The sequence below is a fragment of the Anarrhichthys ocellatus genome, unplaced genomic scaffold (assembly GCF_004355925.1).
Source record: "Anarrhichthys ocellatus isolate YVR2014 unplaced genomic scaffold, GSC_Weel_1.0 scaffold241, whole genome shotgun sequence".
Taxonomy (NCBI): domain Eukaryota; kingdom Metazoa; phylum Chordata; class Actinopteri; order Perciformes; family Anarhichadidae; genus Anarrhichthys; species Anarrhichthys ocellatus.
This window is the reverse complement of record NW_022280271.1, coordinates 44,431-61,316: the sequence shown is the minus strand read 5'-3', so window position 1 is coordinate 61,316 and position 16,886 is coordinate 44,431. Positions and strand designations below refer to the sequence as shown.

General features: G+C 44.2%; 3 protein-coding genes across 5 annotated transcripts in view; 1 reads left to right on the top strand and 2 right to left on the bottom strand.

Moving 5' to 3' along the window:
* ncapd3 (non-SMC condensin II complex, subunit D3) overlaps positions 1–2,705 on the bottom strand; it is a 58,674-nt gene extending 55,969 nt beyond the window's left edge. For all 3 annotated transcript variants that reach the window (XM_031879282.1, XM_031879283.1, XM_031879284.1), the window contains exons 1-3: positions 2,583–2,705; positions 1,658–1,815; positions 1,291–1,453 (exon numbers count right to left, since the gene is read on the bottom strand). In XM_031879282.1, the coding sequence (XP_031735142.1) occupies positions 1,291–1,453; positions 1,658–1,815; positions 2,583–2,634 (373 nt within the window). In that variant the 5' untranslated portion in view covers positions 2,635–2,705. The remainder of the gene's footprint in view (positions 1–1,290; positions 1,454–1,657; positions 1,816–2,582) is intronic.
* Positions 2,706–4,631: 1,926 nt separating this feature from the next.
* LOC116401067 (calcium homeostasis modulator protein 2) lies at positions 4,632–7,117 on the bottom strand. Its single transcript, XM_031879287.1, has 2 exons — positions 6,564–7,117; positions 4,632–5,624 (listed from the first exon to the last, which is right to left on the bottom strand). The coding sequence occupies exons 1-2, from the start codon at positions 7,089–7,091 to the stop codon at positions 5,307–5,309; spliced, it is 846 nt and encodes a 281-aa protein (XP_031735147.1). The 5' UTR covers positions 7,092–7,117; the 3' UTR covers positions 4,632–5,306.
* Positions 7,118–10,981: 3,864 nt separating this feature from the next.
* On the top strand, positions 10,982–12,754 carry LOC116401066 (uncharacterized). The gene has a single exon (XM_031879285.1). It carries the CDS (start codon positions 11,008–11,010, stop codon positions 12,751–12,753), a length of 1,746 nt encoding a protein of 581 aa, XP_031735145.1. The 5' UTR covers positions 10,982–11,007; the 3' UTR covers position 12,754.
* The last annotated feature ends 4,132 nt before the right edge of the window (positions 12,755–16,886 follow it).

Genomic DNA, 16,886 nt, shown 5'->3' with positions numbered 1-16,886 from the left:
AAAAAGGTTACCCTGAAAATGCACACTCCGGTACAGTAGGTGGCGGTATGCACCTATGCAAGTTGGTTTGCGATCCGCCAATGGAATTTAAAGAAGAAGTCCCTCCATGTACAGCTTCATATCACCAACATACATTTATAACAAATACCACACATATTACGGTAATCAGCATTGCATACGTGTCTGAACTAAATACCTTTTGTTGTTCAGTCTGCATCGCTCTTTAATGTAACGTTACTGGCGCGACAGAGCCTCTCCCAGCTGTTAGCAGACTGTTAGCGAGCTATACCCAGCATGCAGTTTGGCGGAGAAATTTTATAAATGTACAATTATTAGTGCTACAAATTGTTTATCTGTAATAAACTGTTGTGTCGTGGTGTTTTACCCTGTTAAAGGACGTTAGTTGTAGGTTGTTAAAGGTCGTTATAAAGTTATGACCATGACTAGGGTTCCCTCTCAATACACTTAAGACAACTAGCTCCGACCGTAGCGCATCCAGCAGCGAACAATACATTTTGCTGCCTGTTGAAAAACGACAGAAGTTGTTTTTGGCTGGTATGACGGTATATGAAAAATTCATATGTACCGGAAATTAAAACCGGTATACCGCCCAGCCCTAGTATGAGTTTTGGCACACATAATTCACCAAAATTAAATACTGACGCTAATGACACAAGGTTCATGTTTTCAGTTGGATTGCAGAGCATATATTACAACCCTTTTCACATGGTTCTATAGGGCTAACATAAATGTTAGCTTCTCCAACAAACTAACAACAATCACCTGGACTGAACTTTAACAAGGTCATTAAGTATTTCTTTCAATTCATTTTTACTGAATAGAGCTTGAACGCATCATAATGTAACTCAATGCCACCTCCATAGATTAGCGTTAGTCTTAAGCCCTGATCCCGAGTACGTATGGTATGTGCCATAGCGGTACAGTAGAAAAAGTACTAACACGTTTTCAGAATTTTGGCATCGATTTGGTGTTGAGGTTTTGGTTCTCATGATATTCCACAGTTTTGTTTGTGTCACGCACACACAAAGATGCACCTGTATACCAGTAATGCAGTACACATTCCTGCCCATGGTTTCACACTATTCCACAGAATTGTTTATTGCTCAACTGTTAAGTTAAGTGAAGTGAATGGACAAGCTGGACAGTATCTAATAACTGTTATTACAGAAAAAAGATGAAACCTTATTGTTACAGTTTTAACAAATTTGACGTGCACCGAAACTACAAGCCGACGTTCTTACAGATATATTTTTTGTTAGATTTCCTCACCTGGGATTCCCAGCAGCAGCAGGTAGAGTGATGCTGCATGCAGACTGCTCACCCTCTGCTGGACATTGGCCGTTTTGGCTTTTCCCGCCAGGACAAAGAAGGACAGCACGGCCACCAGGGACTTGATCGACACCTCGTTCTCCCCCAGAATCGCCCAGATGCTCTGCAGCGAGACAAGACAATGCTTACTGCTGCTACCAAAAAAAAAAAAAAAAAAAAAAACCACACTGGTGTTTTGCATCAACATCAGAGCACACAGCATTTCAGGAAGAGCCACTAGGTTCGGTACATTTCAGTATATATACACATTCCTATTTGTTTTCCGTGGAGCAGAGGACAGAGTGTTTCAGTGCTGGATCAGCTTTACCTGTGAAGCTCCATCTTGTTGGTCAGCAGCATGAGCAAGTAAACACTGGTACAAAGTTCTGAAGGCCTTGTCTCCACTGACTGCGAGTTCGTCCTCTATGGTGTCATCCAGTGGTTCTCTCTCTGTGAACTCCAAGTCCCACACTGCATCCACCCAGGCTAGAAATCACACCAGTTATCACATTACTCCCCCCCCCCCAAGTGATACAAAAACACGACAGACGGTATTTCGGAACTTGAGAGAGCTGTTTTCTGAGGGAAATTAAAAGCTGGTAAATGTTTAGAGCAAAAACAAAATGTATGAAAAATAATATTAAATGTAACGATTTATATGAACCAAAATGATATTTCCGCCAAACGATGACGTTTGTGCCTTTTTAATTAAACAAACTTAAGATCTGTTGAAGGAGCTGCCAACACTAAAGAGTACCAACGTTATCAGGAGTCGATGTGTCTTAATAACCTTACAACATGGCTTTAACACGTTTAGCAGTAACTATAAACCTGTATTCTTTAACCTAATTCGGCAAACAGATAACTAGTTAATGCAAGCTAAACTAAACTGGGCTTACTTAACGTTACAAACGCTGTGATTTACGTGTTACACAAATTTACAGTGAGTCTTCGTTAGACAGTTGTTTGCCGAAAACACCAGTGGCTCGTCGCGACTTAGGTACAGGTCTGGAGTTTCGTTTTAACTGTGTTTTACTTCGAAAGCAGCCCGCATTGTCTAATTTGCAAGATATGTGAATGGAGTTAGTAGCGTTATTCTTCCTCTACACAGGACGGGGCACAAAACCCGGGAAATAGCTACGTTAGCTGTCAACATTGCTTGACAAACAGCCGGGAAATTCAATTAAGCGTGGTCTCTATCTACAATATAATAGACAAGGTAATTTACAACATACACACATATACAATTTTACCTTCGGGAATTTCATTTAACCTCAGAAACTGCAGCGCAGATATCAAAGACATCTTGGTTAACGTTGTATTTTGAATCAGCCCGCTCGACAGTTAAATACAGACTTTCACACATGCGCAGTAAAGATTTCTACTTCACTGATGAATTTTACAGGTTAACTTCTTTCAGCTTCATTACCGCCATCTTCTGGTCAGGAGTATGGCCGGTTTGTTTGTTTTTTTAGTTGTAGTAGAGAATGTAGTCTAAAACAAGAATATACAGAATGACAAGATACATCATTAGTAGCTATTTAGCAAACAGAGCACACCAACATAACTATTACCTAATAAAAGACAAAACACCGTTCAGCTTTTTTTGCTGTTTTGCTCTTTTTTAAATAAGTCAGTGATTTCCAATAGACTTCTCTCATAAAAAAATAAAAATAAACACCAATAAGGTTTGTGTCTTAATACATTCATGGATAAAAAATGAACCTAAAATAAATTCAAGTATTCAACAGAAATTGTTATCCTCCATATGATATAATTTCTAGTACAATGGGAGAGAGAGGAGATTAATGATTTTATATCTAAATGTGAACATTTAGATATTGTGATTGTAGTGACCTCGTTGCTTATCAAAAAAGTCACCAGGGTTGCTGATGTTTGTTCTGACACGTGCCATAAATAAAGTCCAGTTTCCAATATAGGTATTTTATTTCTCACATAATCAGAGGCCAACCACTTTCTCTGTCGTTATCCATTTCCTCTACATAGACCAAATAAATCATAATATTTACATTCATTAAATGTTGCACGGTCAAAAACGGTTTGCTCTGCTTACTCAGCAACGCTGTGCACCTTCCCTGTGTATTTAAACCCTGTGTGTCCCCTGTGTCATTGTCGGTTGGTCTGTGGTGTTTCCTGGTCTGTGGTGTTTCCTGTTGTGATTCCTGCTCTGCTCCCTGGTTTTTTTTTGGACAATGATTCCTGGTATGTCTCTGATGTGATCCCTGCTCTTCTCTGCCATGTTTTCTGTTTAGTAGTTTTGTTTTCTTGGATTTTTTTTTGTTATACATTTTTTGATTCCCCTGCTCTAGTTTTTGTGTTAGACATTTTTCTTAGTAATTAAAGCCACCATAATTCAACCCTCTGTTTCACTGTGTCTCCCTGCATTTGGGTCCATCCCCTATTACCGTTTTGGCCTTCAAAACCTGACAATGGAGCCAAATCCAGGCCAATAGTTTTGATCATTTGAAAAAAAATTTGAACCTTAAAGTTCAAGTTGTGGTCTTGAACATTGAAAAATACAGCAATGTATTCAAAATAAAAAATAAGTGAATGAAAAGTTTTTTGGGGTTGAATATAATTTTGATTCAGTTCTGGAATTGTTTTGAATAAAATATTTATTTTCATTTTTCACTTTCATATATATTTTGATATTTGAGTTCTCATGTTTCAGATTCAAATCTTATTTCTTACAGTCTAAAATCTTTTTTTTTCAGTTTAGATTTTTGGCCCTGACACATAAAAGCCTCTGGAAACATCAGTACGCTTCACTATTGTCCGGCTGGGGTCCACTACACTATTGGCTTGCAGACCCGAGCATTGGAATCTGTCTGGCCAGATTCTTGTTGTTGAATAAAGCATCAGTACAGAAACACAGGTACCATCCCCAAGTTGGATGTTGGGGATTTAATACTGCATGACAAAAGACCACGCCTCATTGTTATCAGCCTATTGAAAGAGATGAAAACATTTTAAAAAACTAAAAAGTACTCTGACAGATTCAGCCCATAGACAGTATACTGCCACACGTAATGGTTTTGAGTTTATTAATGAACAAAGTTAACTTTTAAAAGGAACATTGCAAATGGAACTAGAAATAATCTGAATCTTTTAATGAGGAATCTGACTTAATTACATTCAAATCCTTTATCTAGCGCCACATTTACACCTGGTAATAAGCTTTTTCCTTGACTAGTTTCAGCCCGCGTTGTGATCAAATTTGATTTGCAAATTAGGTGGGCAAAGCAGGCGGGCTTGTCAACAAACATGGTGAACATATCAAGACACAGACCACATGTTAATACCAGGGGTAAACGTACCTCAGTGCCCTATACGCTCGGATTATTTAAAATTTTATATTTTTGGATCACATTGAAACACTAAGTCAAAAGGATACTTTTCAGATAATTTGAATGGCAAAAACTAACATATATAAACACATATATATGTGTGTGACCAAGCAGACTTGTCCAGACGTGTCCACGCCACCACTACGCTACAAGTGGTAGCATAGCAATCTACCGTGCATTGGTGCCCTCCAAACTTGTCTTCCAAATGCTGTCCACAGCTGTCCAAGTGTCCATCTGGGAGCATAACCAAAGTTGTATTGATGGTGAACTAAAAGGTTCAGTATGTTTCAAACTAAATTGGTCTTATCATCGAAACCTGCCTAAAGGCAATGTGGCAGAAATAGTGTGTGTGACCGTCAAGATTGTCTGTTTCAGAAAGTTACGACAATTGTCAGAGAAAGTTATGAAATAGGAAAGGAGAAGAGGGAGGGGGTTACACTGTAGTTGCTATTTGATGACCCACTCTGTTTGAAACATACTGAGGCCTTTATGCTAGCAGTCACTGGACCACCTTCCAGAAGGATCCGGTCAGCTGAGCATGTCCATCTCTTTCTCCATAGCCTCCATGTTATTCTCCAGACTGTACGTGGCCCATTTGTTGAGCCTGTTCTAAAGAGGCAGTCCTTTATTCTCCCTGTAGAGGTAGACACCAGTCACCCTGTTCCAGTTGGTGCTACAGATGGGACCGGCACTCTGGTGCTCAGCCAGCTGCTCCAGTGCCCCAAAGCCAAAGAAGCTCTTAACGTTCTCCGCGGCCAGCAGGCGGGCGTGGACAGCCGCAGTGCGCTGGAAGAGGGTCTTTTCATCAGAGCGGTACTGGGACCAGTAATTCTCCTGCTGGTAGCCAAGTGGAGAGGAGCAGCGCTTCATGCACAGCATCAGGAACACCGTCAATGACATTACTGCCACCAGCAGCCAGCCTATGAGCTGAAAAGAACAGAGAGCATTGAGGCCAACACCATTAGTAGGTTCTGAGGCAATGGATCAGTTACATTTGTGTTTGCTGGTTCATATTTTTACCTTTGTCTACTCTTCCCCTCTCTAACAACCCTGCAGGAAGAGCGCTGGGCCTTGAAGCAAATTTTACATAGTGGCCAAAAACGATGGAATTACAATTTCCGGGGACCTTCATGTGATGCCACTGTGCCCAAAGACACTTTTCCCCCATAGACTTACATTTGGAATGAGATGTCTTTAATTTTAGCCATAAAGCTAAACATTTTATCGTAGCGACTATATACTAAAATAAGTGGACAAACATAAGTCATTGCTCCACATGTGCCAAAAAGTTCCAATTCCATTAATGTAGCTTCAGAAACAAGCTACATAATGAAACTATTCTTGTCACAGTGTTCAGTGACTCTGTGCAGCCTCCTGAAGTCTTTTCTTCACAGTGAGATTGCCAGGTTTAGTGCTATTACGACCAAAACCTTTACTCAGTGACCGCATTGTATCTAGCAACCTGCACCGTAGACGGGGATGCTACACAGAAGCACTAGGCAGATGGATACAGCTGTTGTGCATCAATAAATAGTTCCAGCACGTAAGGCTGTAGGTGTATTTTTGAATTTCGCTGTTTCCATCTGCCTCCAGTCTTTATGCTAAGCTAGGCTAACTATGTCCACACTCCAGCTCCATACTTAAGGAAAAAAAACAAGATTGGTTTCAAGCCTCTCGCTTATTTTTTTGGAAAGAAAGCAAATAAATGCCTCCCAAAATGTATTCCTTTCATGGGATTTGATGGCAAATAAGATCGAAAGTAGCAGCTGGCGTTTATTTTTGATTGATATTTAACATCCCTTACTTGTGTGCACCTGTAATAGCTACACTAAACCTGCAAAAAAATAAAATAAAGTACTCCACTACCTGAGATTCATATTTCAGTCGTCGCTCAACTTCGGCCCAGAAGCGTTGCAGCTCTGTTGGAACACTGTCTTGACATGGGAATTTCGCCATTACCATCGACCCCTGACCTGAGGGGAAGCCCTCCAGTGTGCCGGGGTCAACGAACTCGGTGAGGGCACACATGTACGCCTGGCCCTGCAGCAAAGAGAAAACTACCCATGTTATCGGCGCCACCACACCTCGACCGATGATGGTTCCCAGCAGCGCAAAGGCAGAGGCTCCCGACAGCTTCCGGCACCTTCTGAGCCGACACTCAGACACTAGGTCCCACGTGCTCTTGTTCATCATTATTCCAACGAGGAAAAATGCCAGCGCCTGAACACCAATGGAAGCCAGGCCGTAGAGGTAGTTCCTCCCAGACGAACAAGGACATTCAAAGGAGAAAACGTTGTATGCAGTCTGGCTGGCCACAGTGCCCAGTGCAATCAGACTCTTGAAGAAGAGGGACACAAACTTAAAGTTCTCTGTGACGAGTGCTGCAGCAGCCATGTTTGGATGTTGTGTCTTTACTGAGGATAACACTGAAGAGCTATGAGTGTCGTTTACAGGACTGTCAGGCTGCAGTCAGAGAACGAAAAGGAAAATAAATAGGAAACAATAAGTTTGAGATTTTTTCGGTTTTAAACGAGCACACCGCATTAATTATTACTGTAGTCTGAATGACTGTTTTGTAATGAATGGATTCAGTTTAGTTGCAGAAAATTAGTCTAACACTTACGTCATACTTACTCAATCAATAAAGAAGCCAGAGACCGTGGAAAACAGACTGAGATGAATGTTTTTTTTATATATAAAAATACTGCCACTTTATTGAAAATAAAGAATGTAGTCATGCAAACTCACGCTCTGGCAGTATCCTGAGGCTGGACATGTGACTCAGACTTTTTAATCCATTTTTATCATCCAGTGCAATTTCAGGGAAAGACTGTACTGAGAAGTCCCTGCTTTTGCGTGCAACTTTGAGGCTGTGTTAGCAGTCTGGGCACCAGTGGTGACTCAGGCCATGTCCATACTACTCCGTTTTTACTCCGTATTTGCTACGGTTACACTGAGCGGCCACACTACGCCGGAGTTTTGGAGCACCCTAAACGGAGGAGTCTGAAAACTCCCCAGAGGTTGGAGGTATTTGAAAACTCCGGGGTTTTGGTTGAGTGTGGACGGTCGGAAACGGATGTGTGTTAGAAAAAATGAGCCCCACACCCGTGTTCGCTACTGGATTGGTTATTAGCAGCCATTACGTCTCCGTCCCTGATTCGTCACACTCACTATCACGTGACCCGTACCCGGAAGAAAACAAACAGCCAGGGCGACCAGTAATTCATTTCAACATGGATAACTAATTTCAAGCTTTAAAGACGTTCAAGGGCAGTAAAGTCTGCATTTCTGTGGAGGAAGCAGCTGTTGGAGCGATTAGCGAGCGCCGTGACCAGCCCTATGGAGCGGCCAAGCCAGTTAGCCTTAAATGCTATTCAGAGCTACGAGTTACAACAACAGTTAGTGCCTCGTTGTTTTTAGATTCTAATGAGAAGACACGGTGCTTCGTTTTACTTCTTCCCTTTGGTAGCCTTGAGAGACCTTAGTCTGTAAGTATGTCTGTATGAAGCATGAAAAGATGTGCGAAGATATATTATATTCGCTAATGCTAATTGCAGTTATCATTTCCCCATTGGCGGTAATGTTAAAATTAGCTTAGAAGCTAGCTAGTCGGACATGTTACATTATGTTCAGAGCTAGAGTTGTGCCCTAAAAGATGGAGCAATTCCCCCATACCCTAAAGAATTGATAGAGGGCGAAGATGCTGTCCCTGTTTTTCTGCTGGGTGACCCAGCTCATCCCATGGCGGAGCTACACCACAGGAGCAATAAATGCTATTAAGAGCTAGTGTAACAGAGTTAAACATGTACTTTATTATTCTGTTGAGTATTATGTGAGTTCTATCTTTATGAGCTATTTTTATTTAGCATTTTATTTTGTTAATGCTTCCTGCGGAAGCGGCGTCTCGCCTCTTTTGTACCTCCAAAGCACCCGTAGTCCCGACTTCCCCTCACAATGGTGTTTCGTACTGTTGAGGGTAAATTGTGTGGAATAATGTTGTTTTCTTCGGGAATGTAACTGTTTACGCTACGTACTTTAGTAACTGCTAAGGCGATGACCTTATCAAGCTGTTACGTGCCGTTTTGACTGTGGAAAATATAAGTTTAGTGGCTGTTTCAGTTAGCCTTTTTGGCACCATTTACTTTTACGTCAGGCTGCCCTGTCATATAACGTAACGACGCAGATACTTTGGCATTCCTTTGTGTGAATTCTGTTTTCTTGCATGTTTAGGAGCGGATGTATAAAGAGAGAGTGAGACCAGGAAGAAACTAATGTGGTTTATGTTGTCTTCTGCAGCGAATAAATGCTGGAAAACTACCCTCTGAGTTGTCTCCTTCAATGCCATTCCAAGTCTGTTACACTGGTGCCATGACCCAGATCTTCAGATCAGCTTGATGCTCGTCGCTGTGGATGCTGTGCTGCCGTCCTGATCAGCCTTTTCAAGACTACTGTGGTCATATAAGGTTTATAAAAGACTGTGGAATAGGGCATAGTGCTTTGAATTGTCTATCCTTATTGTGTTGGTTATTTTTTTATTTTATTTTTTACATTAACTTGCATTTCTACTACATTTTGGTTCTAAGTACACACAACGCAAGTCCATTTAATGGTTATAAACGGCTGGTAAAATAACAATGGATGAGTTTGCTAGTCCTCGTCTGCCAAAAGGTAGGGGTGTTTGGCTCAGTCATATAGCGGGCAGTAGGGATGTGGGACATTCTAAGCTAACGCGTGATAGTTGTGAGGATACAGGGCTAGGTCAGAGCCCAGGTAGTACTCCTGTTAGTGGGCTTATGAGAGACGGTCCCCTCACATCCACTCCTGGCAGTGATTTGGATGCTATTCATCATCTTACAGACATGGTAGGGCAGTTAGGTGCTCAAATTGGGGAATCCATTGTAGCAAAGTTGATGTCAGCTGGTGTAGTAAACATGAACAGTGACCACCAGACTACTACCACCCAGAACACACCGACATGATGTTGACCGACATGACCGTTCTCCACATGTGACAGTCCATCTAAACTCTGATAAAGGACTCCAGACATTCAGAGGGGATAACACCGACAAATACCCAGTCCAGGACTGGATTGACATGACTAAAACACATCTCAGAAAACGAGATTCCTGTGTGCGACCAAGCCGAGGAAGTTATGAGCCATTTAATGGGCAAGGCCAGGGATGTTGTGAAGATTGCCTTGCGTAGTGATCCTACACTTGACGTTAAACAGAGACCTGAACTGATGTACAATGTTCTTCTCCACTACTTCAGTGTTGCGCCCTCATGTCTCCCTCTAGCAGACTTCTATGCCACTCTGCCTAAGCACAGAGAAAATCCAGTCGACTACTGGATAAGACTCAACAAAGCTGCCGACCTAGCACTTGAGGGCCTAAGCAGACAAGGGAAGCGGACAGAGAACATGAATGATGAAGTGGCTCTCATGTTCGTCAAACACTGCCCAGACCCAGAGTTGTCTTGCACCTTAAAGTGTAAGCCACTTCATGAATGGACCTCACGTGATGTTCAGCTGAGGATTGATGACTATCAAAGGGAGTTGAGGGCCAGTGGTGGAGCCGCTGGTACTGCAGAACTGAAAAACTACGTCACTGCAGCCGCCTCTGAGCAGCCTAGTCAGCCATCAACAAGTCAGACAGTGTCTGTGCAGTGTCTTACTCAGAGTCCTTCACCTTTCTCTCTCCAAGGCCAGCATCATGTGCGTCATCCTCCTTGCCCCTCTCCTGCATCTACCCCAGGTCAAGGCGAGCCTCATGCTATGAGTCATCCCTCTGTACCAGCTGTGGCACAGAATCTCCAACAGTCAGAGGAGAGACTTCTCACTCGTGTGGTCGACATGTTTCAGGAGATGATGGAGAAAATGCAACTGCGCGCTGCTGCACGTCTAATGCAAGGTGGGAGATTCCAGCGTGCCTATCGTGAGAAACGCGTCAGAGAGGCAGTTTGTAAGGTCTGTAATGACTCGGACCACAGCACCACTACACATTGTATGTCCGAGAGACTGTGTTTTGCCTGCCACGCCCCTGGCCACACAAAACTGAACTGCCCTGCCAAGAACTTCCCCCATTCCCAAACTGAGGGAACCTAGCTGACCTGTATTCCGAGGGAGGCAGTACAGGTCGCACAACAAACTCCCAAATAGATGACATGTCTGATGCTGAGACTGTTTACACATCTGTGAGAGACTCGTGATGAATCTGAAGTTGTCCTTTATCAGAATATTCACAGAGTTGGCAGTAGTGACAGTCTTTTCTACACACCTGTGGTGATGGGTGGGACAGTGACAATATGAGGCATGTTGGACAGTGGTTCCATGGCATGTAGCATTAATGAAACAGCTGAGATGAAACTGAGAGATGCTGGAGTGATAACCGACCAAAAACGGATTGATGTGAATGTAGTCCTTGTTGGATGTGGCAGACTTCGTGTTAGGCCCAAGTGTGCTTTTGATGTGGAAATGGGAGTGTATGGCTGTAAGATGTTTGTTCCCACACTCGTCCCAGGACAGCACGATGAGTTGAGACTCGGGACAAATGTTATAAAACACATCCTGCATCAGTCTAAGCTATGTGAGTCCTACTGGAAAACAGTCTCTGGACCTTGCCCAGACGAAGACCCAGAAACAGAATGTTTCCTGTCTATGCTCTCAGGTGTGAACCCCTGGAAAGGAGGAGATGTTCCTGATAAGGTCGGTACAGTCAGATGTAACTCAGCCACTTACCTTGAGCCTGGCCGTGAATATCTTATCTGGGGAAAACTGCCCAAGAACACTGCTATTTCCCCAGGTAGCACCGTCATAACAGAGCCCACGTTGTCCCATTCGGCTCCCAGAGGTGTTCTGGTCGCAAAGATTGTAACTACACTGTGGGGAGACAGGCGGGTCCCGCTAAAGCTCATCAATACATCTGACAGACCTGTGCTGTTGAGGCGCAATGCAAAGCTGGCTGATGTATACACATGTGTGGCGCTGGAGGACATGGATGTTGCTGAACAGACAGAGGTTCCCCTGGCCGGTTGCACCCAATCAACCGTGCCTCCTACTGTTGATGCAGATTCTGCCAAAGACGAGCTCGATTCAGTTGGGCTCAGTACTGTTGACATTGAGTCATGTGAAGTGTCAGTGGACTGTAAGAGGAGGATGGCTGATCTTGTTTTGCAGTATGAGGATGTCTTTTCACGCCACCATCTTGATTGTGGGGAGGCAAAGGACTTTGTACATCGCATACACCTGTCTGACAACAGACCATTCAGACTCCCATACAGGAGAGTGCCCCCTGGCCAGTATCAAAAGTTGTGCCAGGTGCTGAGCGAGATGGAGCAAAAAGAGATCATCAGAAAATCAACCAGTGAATACGCTTCACCATTGGTGCTTGTGTGGAAGAAGAACGGTGATCTCCGCATTTGTACAGACTTTCGCTGGTTAAATAAAAGGACCCTGAAGGATGCTCACCCTCTTCCTCACCAGGCAGATTGTTTGGCAGCGCTAGGAGGCAACTGCCTTTTCAGCACGATGGATTTGACCTCCGGGTTTTACAACATGCCACTCCATGAGGACGATAGGAAGTACTCCGCCTTCACCACTCCCATGGGTCTGTATGAGTACAACCGTCTGCCGCAGGGCCTTTGCAACAGTCCTGGGAGCTTCATGCGCATGATGACCAACATTTTCGGAGACCAAAACTATTTGAGTCTGCTATGCTATTTGGATGACTTGTTGGTGTTTGCGCCTGATGAGAAGACTGCCTTGCTGCGCCTGGAGATGGTGTTTGAGAGGCTGCGTGGCCATAACTTGAAGCTAGCCCCCAAAAAGTGCTTCTTCCTCAGGAGGTCTGTAAAGTTTCTTGGCCACATTATTGATGAGAATGGTGTTTCAACAGACCCCAGTAAGGTTGAGAACATCACCAACATGACAGACACTGATCTCATGGAGACTGATGGCGTGACCCCCGTCCCAGAAGCGGATAAGATCCTTTTTGGGGATGGTAAATTACTATCAACACTTCGTGCCCAGATACTCTGCCACTGCCAAGCCAGTGTTTGACCTGTTGAAAGGTGGGAAAAGAAAAGGTAAACATAAAAACAAACTGTCATGCAGGAAGTTGTATGCGGCTGACTGGACCCCGGAACAGGGACAGGCTTTTGAGAGTCTGAAAACTTTGCTGGTTCAGTGTTGTCTTGGCTCATCCCGATTTCAACCGTCCATTCATGCTGTCAACTGATGCCTCCTTGGATGGCATAGGCGCGGTTCTGTTTCAAATTCAGGAGGGAGAAGCACGAGCCAGGCCCATTCCTTTCGCTAGCAAGTCATTGTCTCAGTCCCAAAAGAACTATCCAGCTCATCGGTTGGAGTTTCTGGCCTTGAAATGGTCAGTCTGCGAAAAGTTCAGTCACTGGCTGAAAGGCCACACATTCACAGTCTGAACAGACAATAACCATTTGACTCACATCCTGACAAAGCCGAAGCTAGATTGTTGTGAGCAACGCTGGGTAACCAAGTTGGCGAGTTACGACTTTGACATCAAGTATGTTCCAGGTCCACAGAACATCGTGGCTGATGCCCTGAGCCGTGTGCTGTTTGTCAAGGGGAGTGTTGGTCACAGGCTACTTGCTGAACCCTATGCAGGTCTTCTCACAGAGGTCAAAGATATGTCAAGTTTCTCTGTCCAAAATGCCTTTCGGTCATCCAGCCAGCACAGGGAACCCTCGTCTCTCAGTAACAATAACCAGTCTGCATGCAGTCCGCTTCACATGCACACTCAGTCTGTTGCAATGGAGGATGTGTCTGCTGTACTACAGTCACACATGGAATGGGATGCGGGTCCAAGGGCCCGTGCTGTTGAGGTGTTGCAGTACTTACCTCAGTTGGTTCCACCTGGACAGGACGCCTTACCTGCCTACACAGAGAAGGACCTCCGTGATAAGCAGTTGGAGGATAGAAGTCTCTCTCGTGTTCTGTCCTATGTTGAGAGACGTCGGAGGCCTTCCAGGAGGGAAAGATTCAATGAGTCTGTCCTTGTCACAAGGTATCTGAAGCACTGGGATAGGCTCACTGTGAGTGATGGTGTGCTGTACAGGATTTCAAAAGACCAGAAAACCAAAGCGAAGCGTTTTCAATATGTTGTTCCTGACTCACTTAAGGCCGAGGTTCTGCAGGGGATTCACGATAGGGCTGGACATCAAGCTCAGTTCAGGAGCCTCAGCTTGGCGACACAGAGGTTTTTCTGGCCAAACCTTGACAGAGACGTGAGAGACTACGTTCGGCATTGTCAACGATGCATCGTCAGCAAGACCATCGAGCCTGAGGGACGGGCTCCCCTGGAGAGCATAACAACAACCAGGCCACTGGAGTTGGTCTGCATTGACTTTTGGTCGGCCGAAGACTCCAGGAACAAGTCTGTCGATGTTTTGGTGATAACTGACCATTTCACGAGGATGGCCCAGGCATTTCCATGTAAAGACCAAACACCTAAGCAGGTGGCAAGAGTTCTCTGGGACCGGTACTTCTGTGTCTTTGGATTCCCGGAAAGGATCCATAGTGACCAAGGTGCTAACTTTGAAAGTCTGCTGATAAGTGAGCTTCTCAGGGTCTCTGGTGTCAGGAAATCGCACACAACCCCCTACCATCCGATGGGTAATGGGAGTGTGGAACGTTTCAATCGAACTTTAGGTGGCATGATTCGTGCTCTGCCCCCTGAAGAGAAGGCCGACTGGCCGCGGCGCTTGCAGACTCTGACGTTCATGTACAACTGCACAGCTCATGCGACAACAGGCTAATCCCCCCTTTTACCTCATGTTTGGCCGGATTCCCCGCCTACCTGTTGATGTACTCTTCCGTACTGTCCTTCGTGACTCTGCTGTGATAAGCTATGAGAAGTATGTAGCGAGCCTCGCCAATGATCTAAAAGAAGCAATGGTTATTGCTCAGGTCCATGCTACAAAGGAGCAGAATCGACATGCTCAGCTGTACAACAGGAAAGTAAAGGGATCCGAAATCGGTGACCGGGTGCTCTTGGCCAACAGGAAGGAAAGGGGTAAGAAGAAGCTTGCGGACAGGTGGGACTCAACCATCTACACCGTGGTGGACGTGAATACAGAGACACACACGTACAGACTCCGCAACACAGTAACTGGACGGGAAAAGGTGATACACAGGAACTTGATGATGCTGGCCAATTTCCTCCCTGTGGGGGACACATGTGGAATGTCTGACCTTGCCTCATCCATGCCGGTTACAGGATCCACGGCTTCAGGAAATGACGATGTGAGTGAGGCAGAAGAGACCTTGTTTGGGAGAGAGGGTGAGCCTCATGGTGTGGCTAGTGAAAGCCTTGACACTGAAAGTGACAGACACTCACCTATGACTGTGGAAGATGGACAGGGCCCCTTGGCTGATTCGGTACCTGTGGACTCGGAGAGGAGAACCATTGATTGGATTACTCAGTTGTTTGCACCAAGTCTGTCTGTGGCAGACGCTTCTGACATAAGAAGTGTTGCTTCTGATCCCCAGGATGCTTCTGTTTCACTTGAAGACCACATAGAAGATCAGTCTGTGACTTATGATTCTTGCTCTGTGACTGTTGGAGGTGTCTCAACACATGTGAGACAGCCAGACTCTGATCTTGACACCATGACACAGACAGATAATACATCTGACATTTTGCACACTGATGTTCAGACCTCACCCACGATCTGTGGTCGTTCTAATGCACAGGTCAGGTCAAGATTTGGTCGCTTAGTCAAGCCTGTGAACAGGCTCATTCAGACAATGTCCAGGCAGGATGTTGTTCAGGAGAAGTTGAATGTTAAAGTTGTTTGACAATCTATGTTCCTGGTGTTTCCTGATTGAAACCGTAGGCATGTACCTTATACCAATGATGGGTTTGGAAGTTGTTGTTTTGTTTTTTTTTTGGTATAATGTTCCACTGTTTTAATTTTCTTATCTGACATGAGCCTGTACTACACTGCACTTTGTGTTTGGGTCTTGTGGGGTGTACAAGGCACCCTGTTGCCAGTTGCTGGATTGAGGGATAAGCGCTGCTCTCATACCACTTTATCCTTATGGGATACATTAGATGTTGGTTTTCTTGATGATGACCCTTTTGTAATTTGTCGATTTGTAGTGTTTTCTGTAGTGCATACTGTGTAGTCGGTGCTCATATTCGCTAAAATTCAGTGGGGGTGGATGTAACAGAGTTAAAAATGTACTTTATTATTCTGTTGAGTATGTGTGAATTCTATCTTTATGAGCTATTTTTATTTAGCATTTTATTTTGTTAATGCTTCCTGCGGAAGCGGCGTCTTGCCTCTTTTGTACCTCCAAAGCACCCGTAGTCCCGACTTCCCCTCACAGTGGTGTTTCGTACTGTTGAGGGTAAGTTGTGTGGAATAATGTTGTTGCACTGTTTTGTTGTTTTCTTCGGGAATGTAACTGTTTACGCTACTTACTTAACGTAACTGCTAAGGCGATGACCTTATCAAGCTGTTACGTGCCGTTTTGACTGTGGAAAATATAAGTTTAGTGGCTGTTTCAGTTAGCCTTTTTGGCACCATTTACTTTTACGTCAGGCTGCCCTGTCATATAACGTAACGACGCAGATACTTTGGCATTCCTTTGTGTGAATTCTGTTGTCTTGCATGTTTAGGAGCGGATGTATAAAGAGAGAGTGAGACCAGGAAGAAACTAATGTGGTTTATGTTGTCTTCTGCAGCGAATAAATCCTGGAAAACTACCCTGAGTTGTCTCCTTCAATGCCATTCCAAGTCTGTTACACTAGGAGTGACAAACAGACAACAACACAGAGGAAACGAGTGAGAGACGAGTGATCGACGTGTGTTGACCACATTTATGGACACATAATCTAGTCAACGTTTACGTGTAAGTGTTGATTTTAAAGTAAAGTTGATATGAGAGAGAGCCGCAGCGCTGTAACTACGTCTGAAAAATAAAACTTCTAAAACTTTCCACGGACTGTGTCTGTTTGAGTTTATAGAGGAAGATCTTAAGTATCAAATATAACCTTTCATTATTAAAGACTACTTTATTACTCTGTCGTATTTTGTTTAACTAAGCAAGCAATCCACTTCCTGTTTACACCGTCACGCGCATGCCCAGTGTACGTTAATGATCACGTGCTGTCCGCCTTCGAAGGCTGCCTTGTGGATGCAGATCAACTC

Coding starts and splice junctions, on each gene's coding strand:
- LOC116401067 (XM_031879287.1), bottom strand. CDS start 7,091: ATGGCTGCTGCAGCACTCGTCACAGAGAACTTTAAGTTTGTGTCCCTC. Junction 5,625..6,563: donor GACTGAAATATGAATCTCAG/GTAGTGGAGTAC, acceptor TGTTCTTTTCAG/CTCATAGGCTGGCTGCTGGT.
- LOC116401066 (XM_031879285.1), top strand. CDS start 11,008: ATGTTGGACAGTGGTTCCATGGCATGTAGCATTAATGAAACAGCTGAG.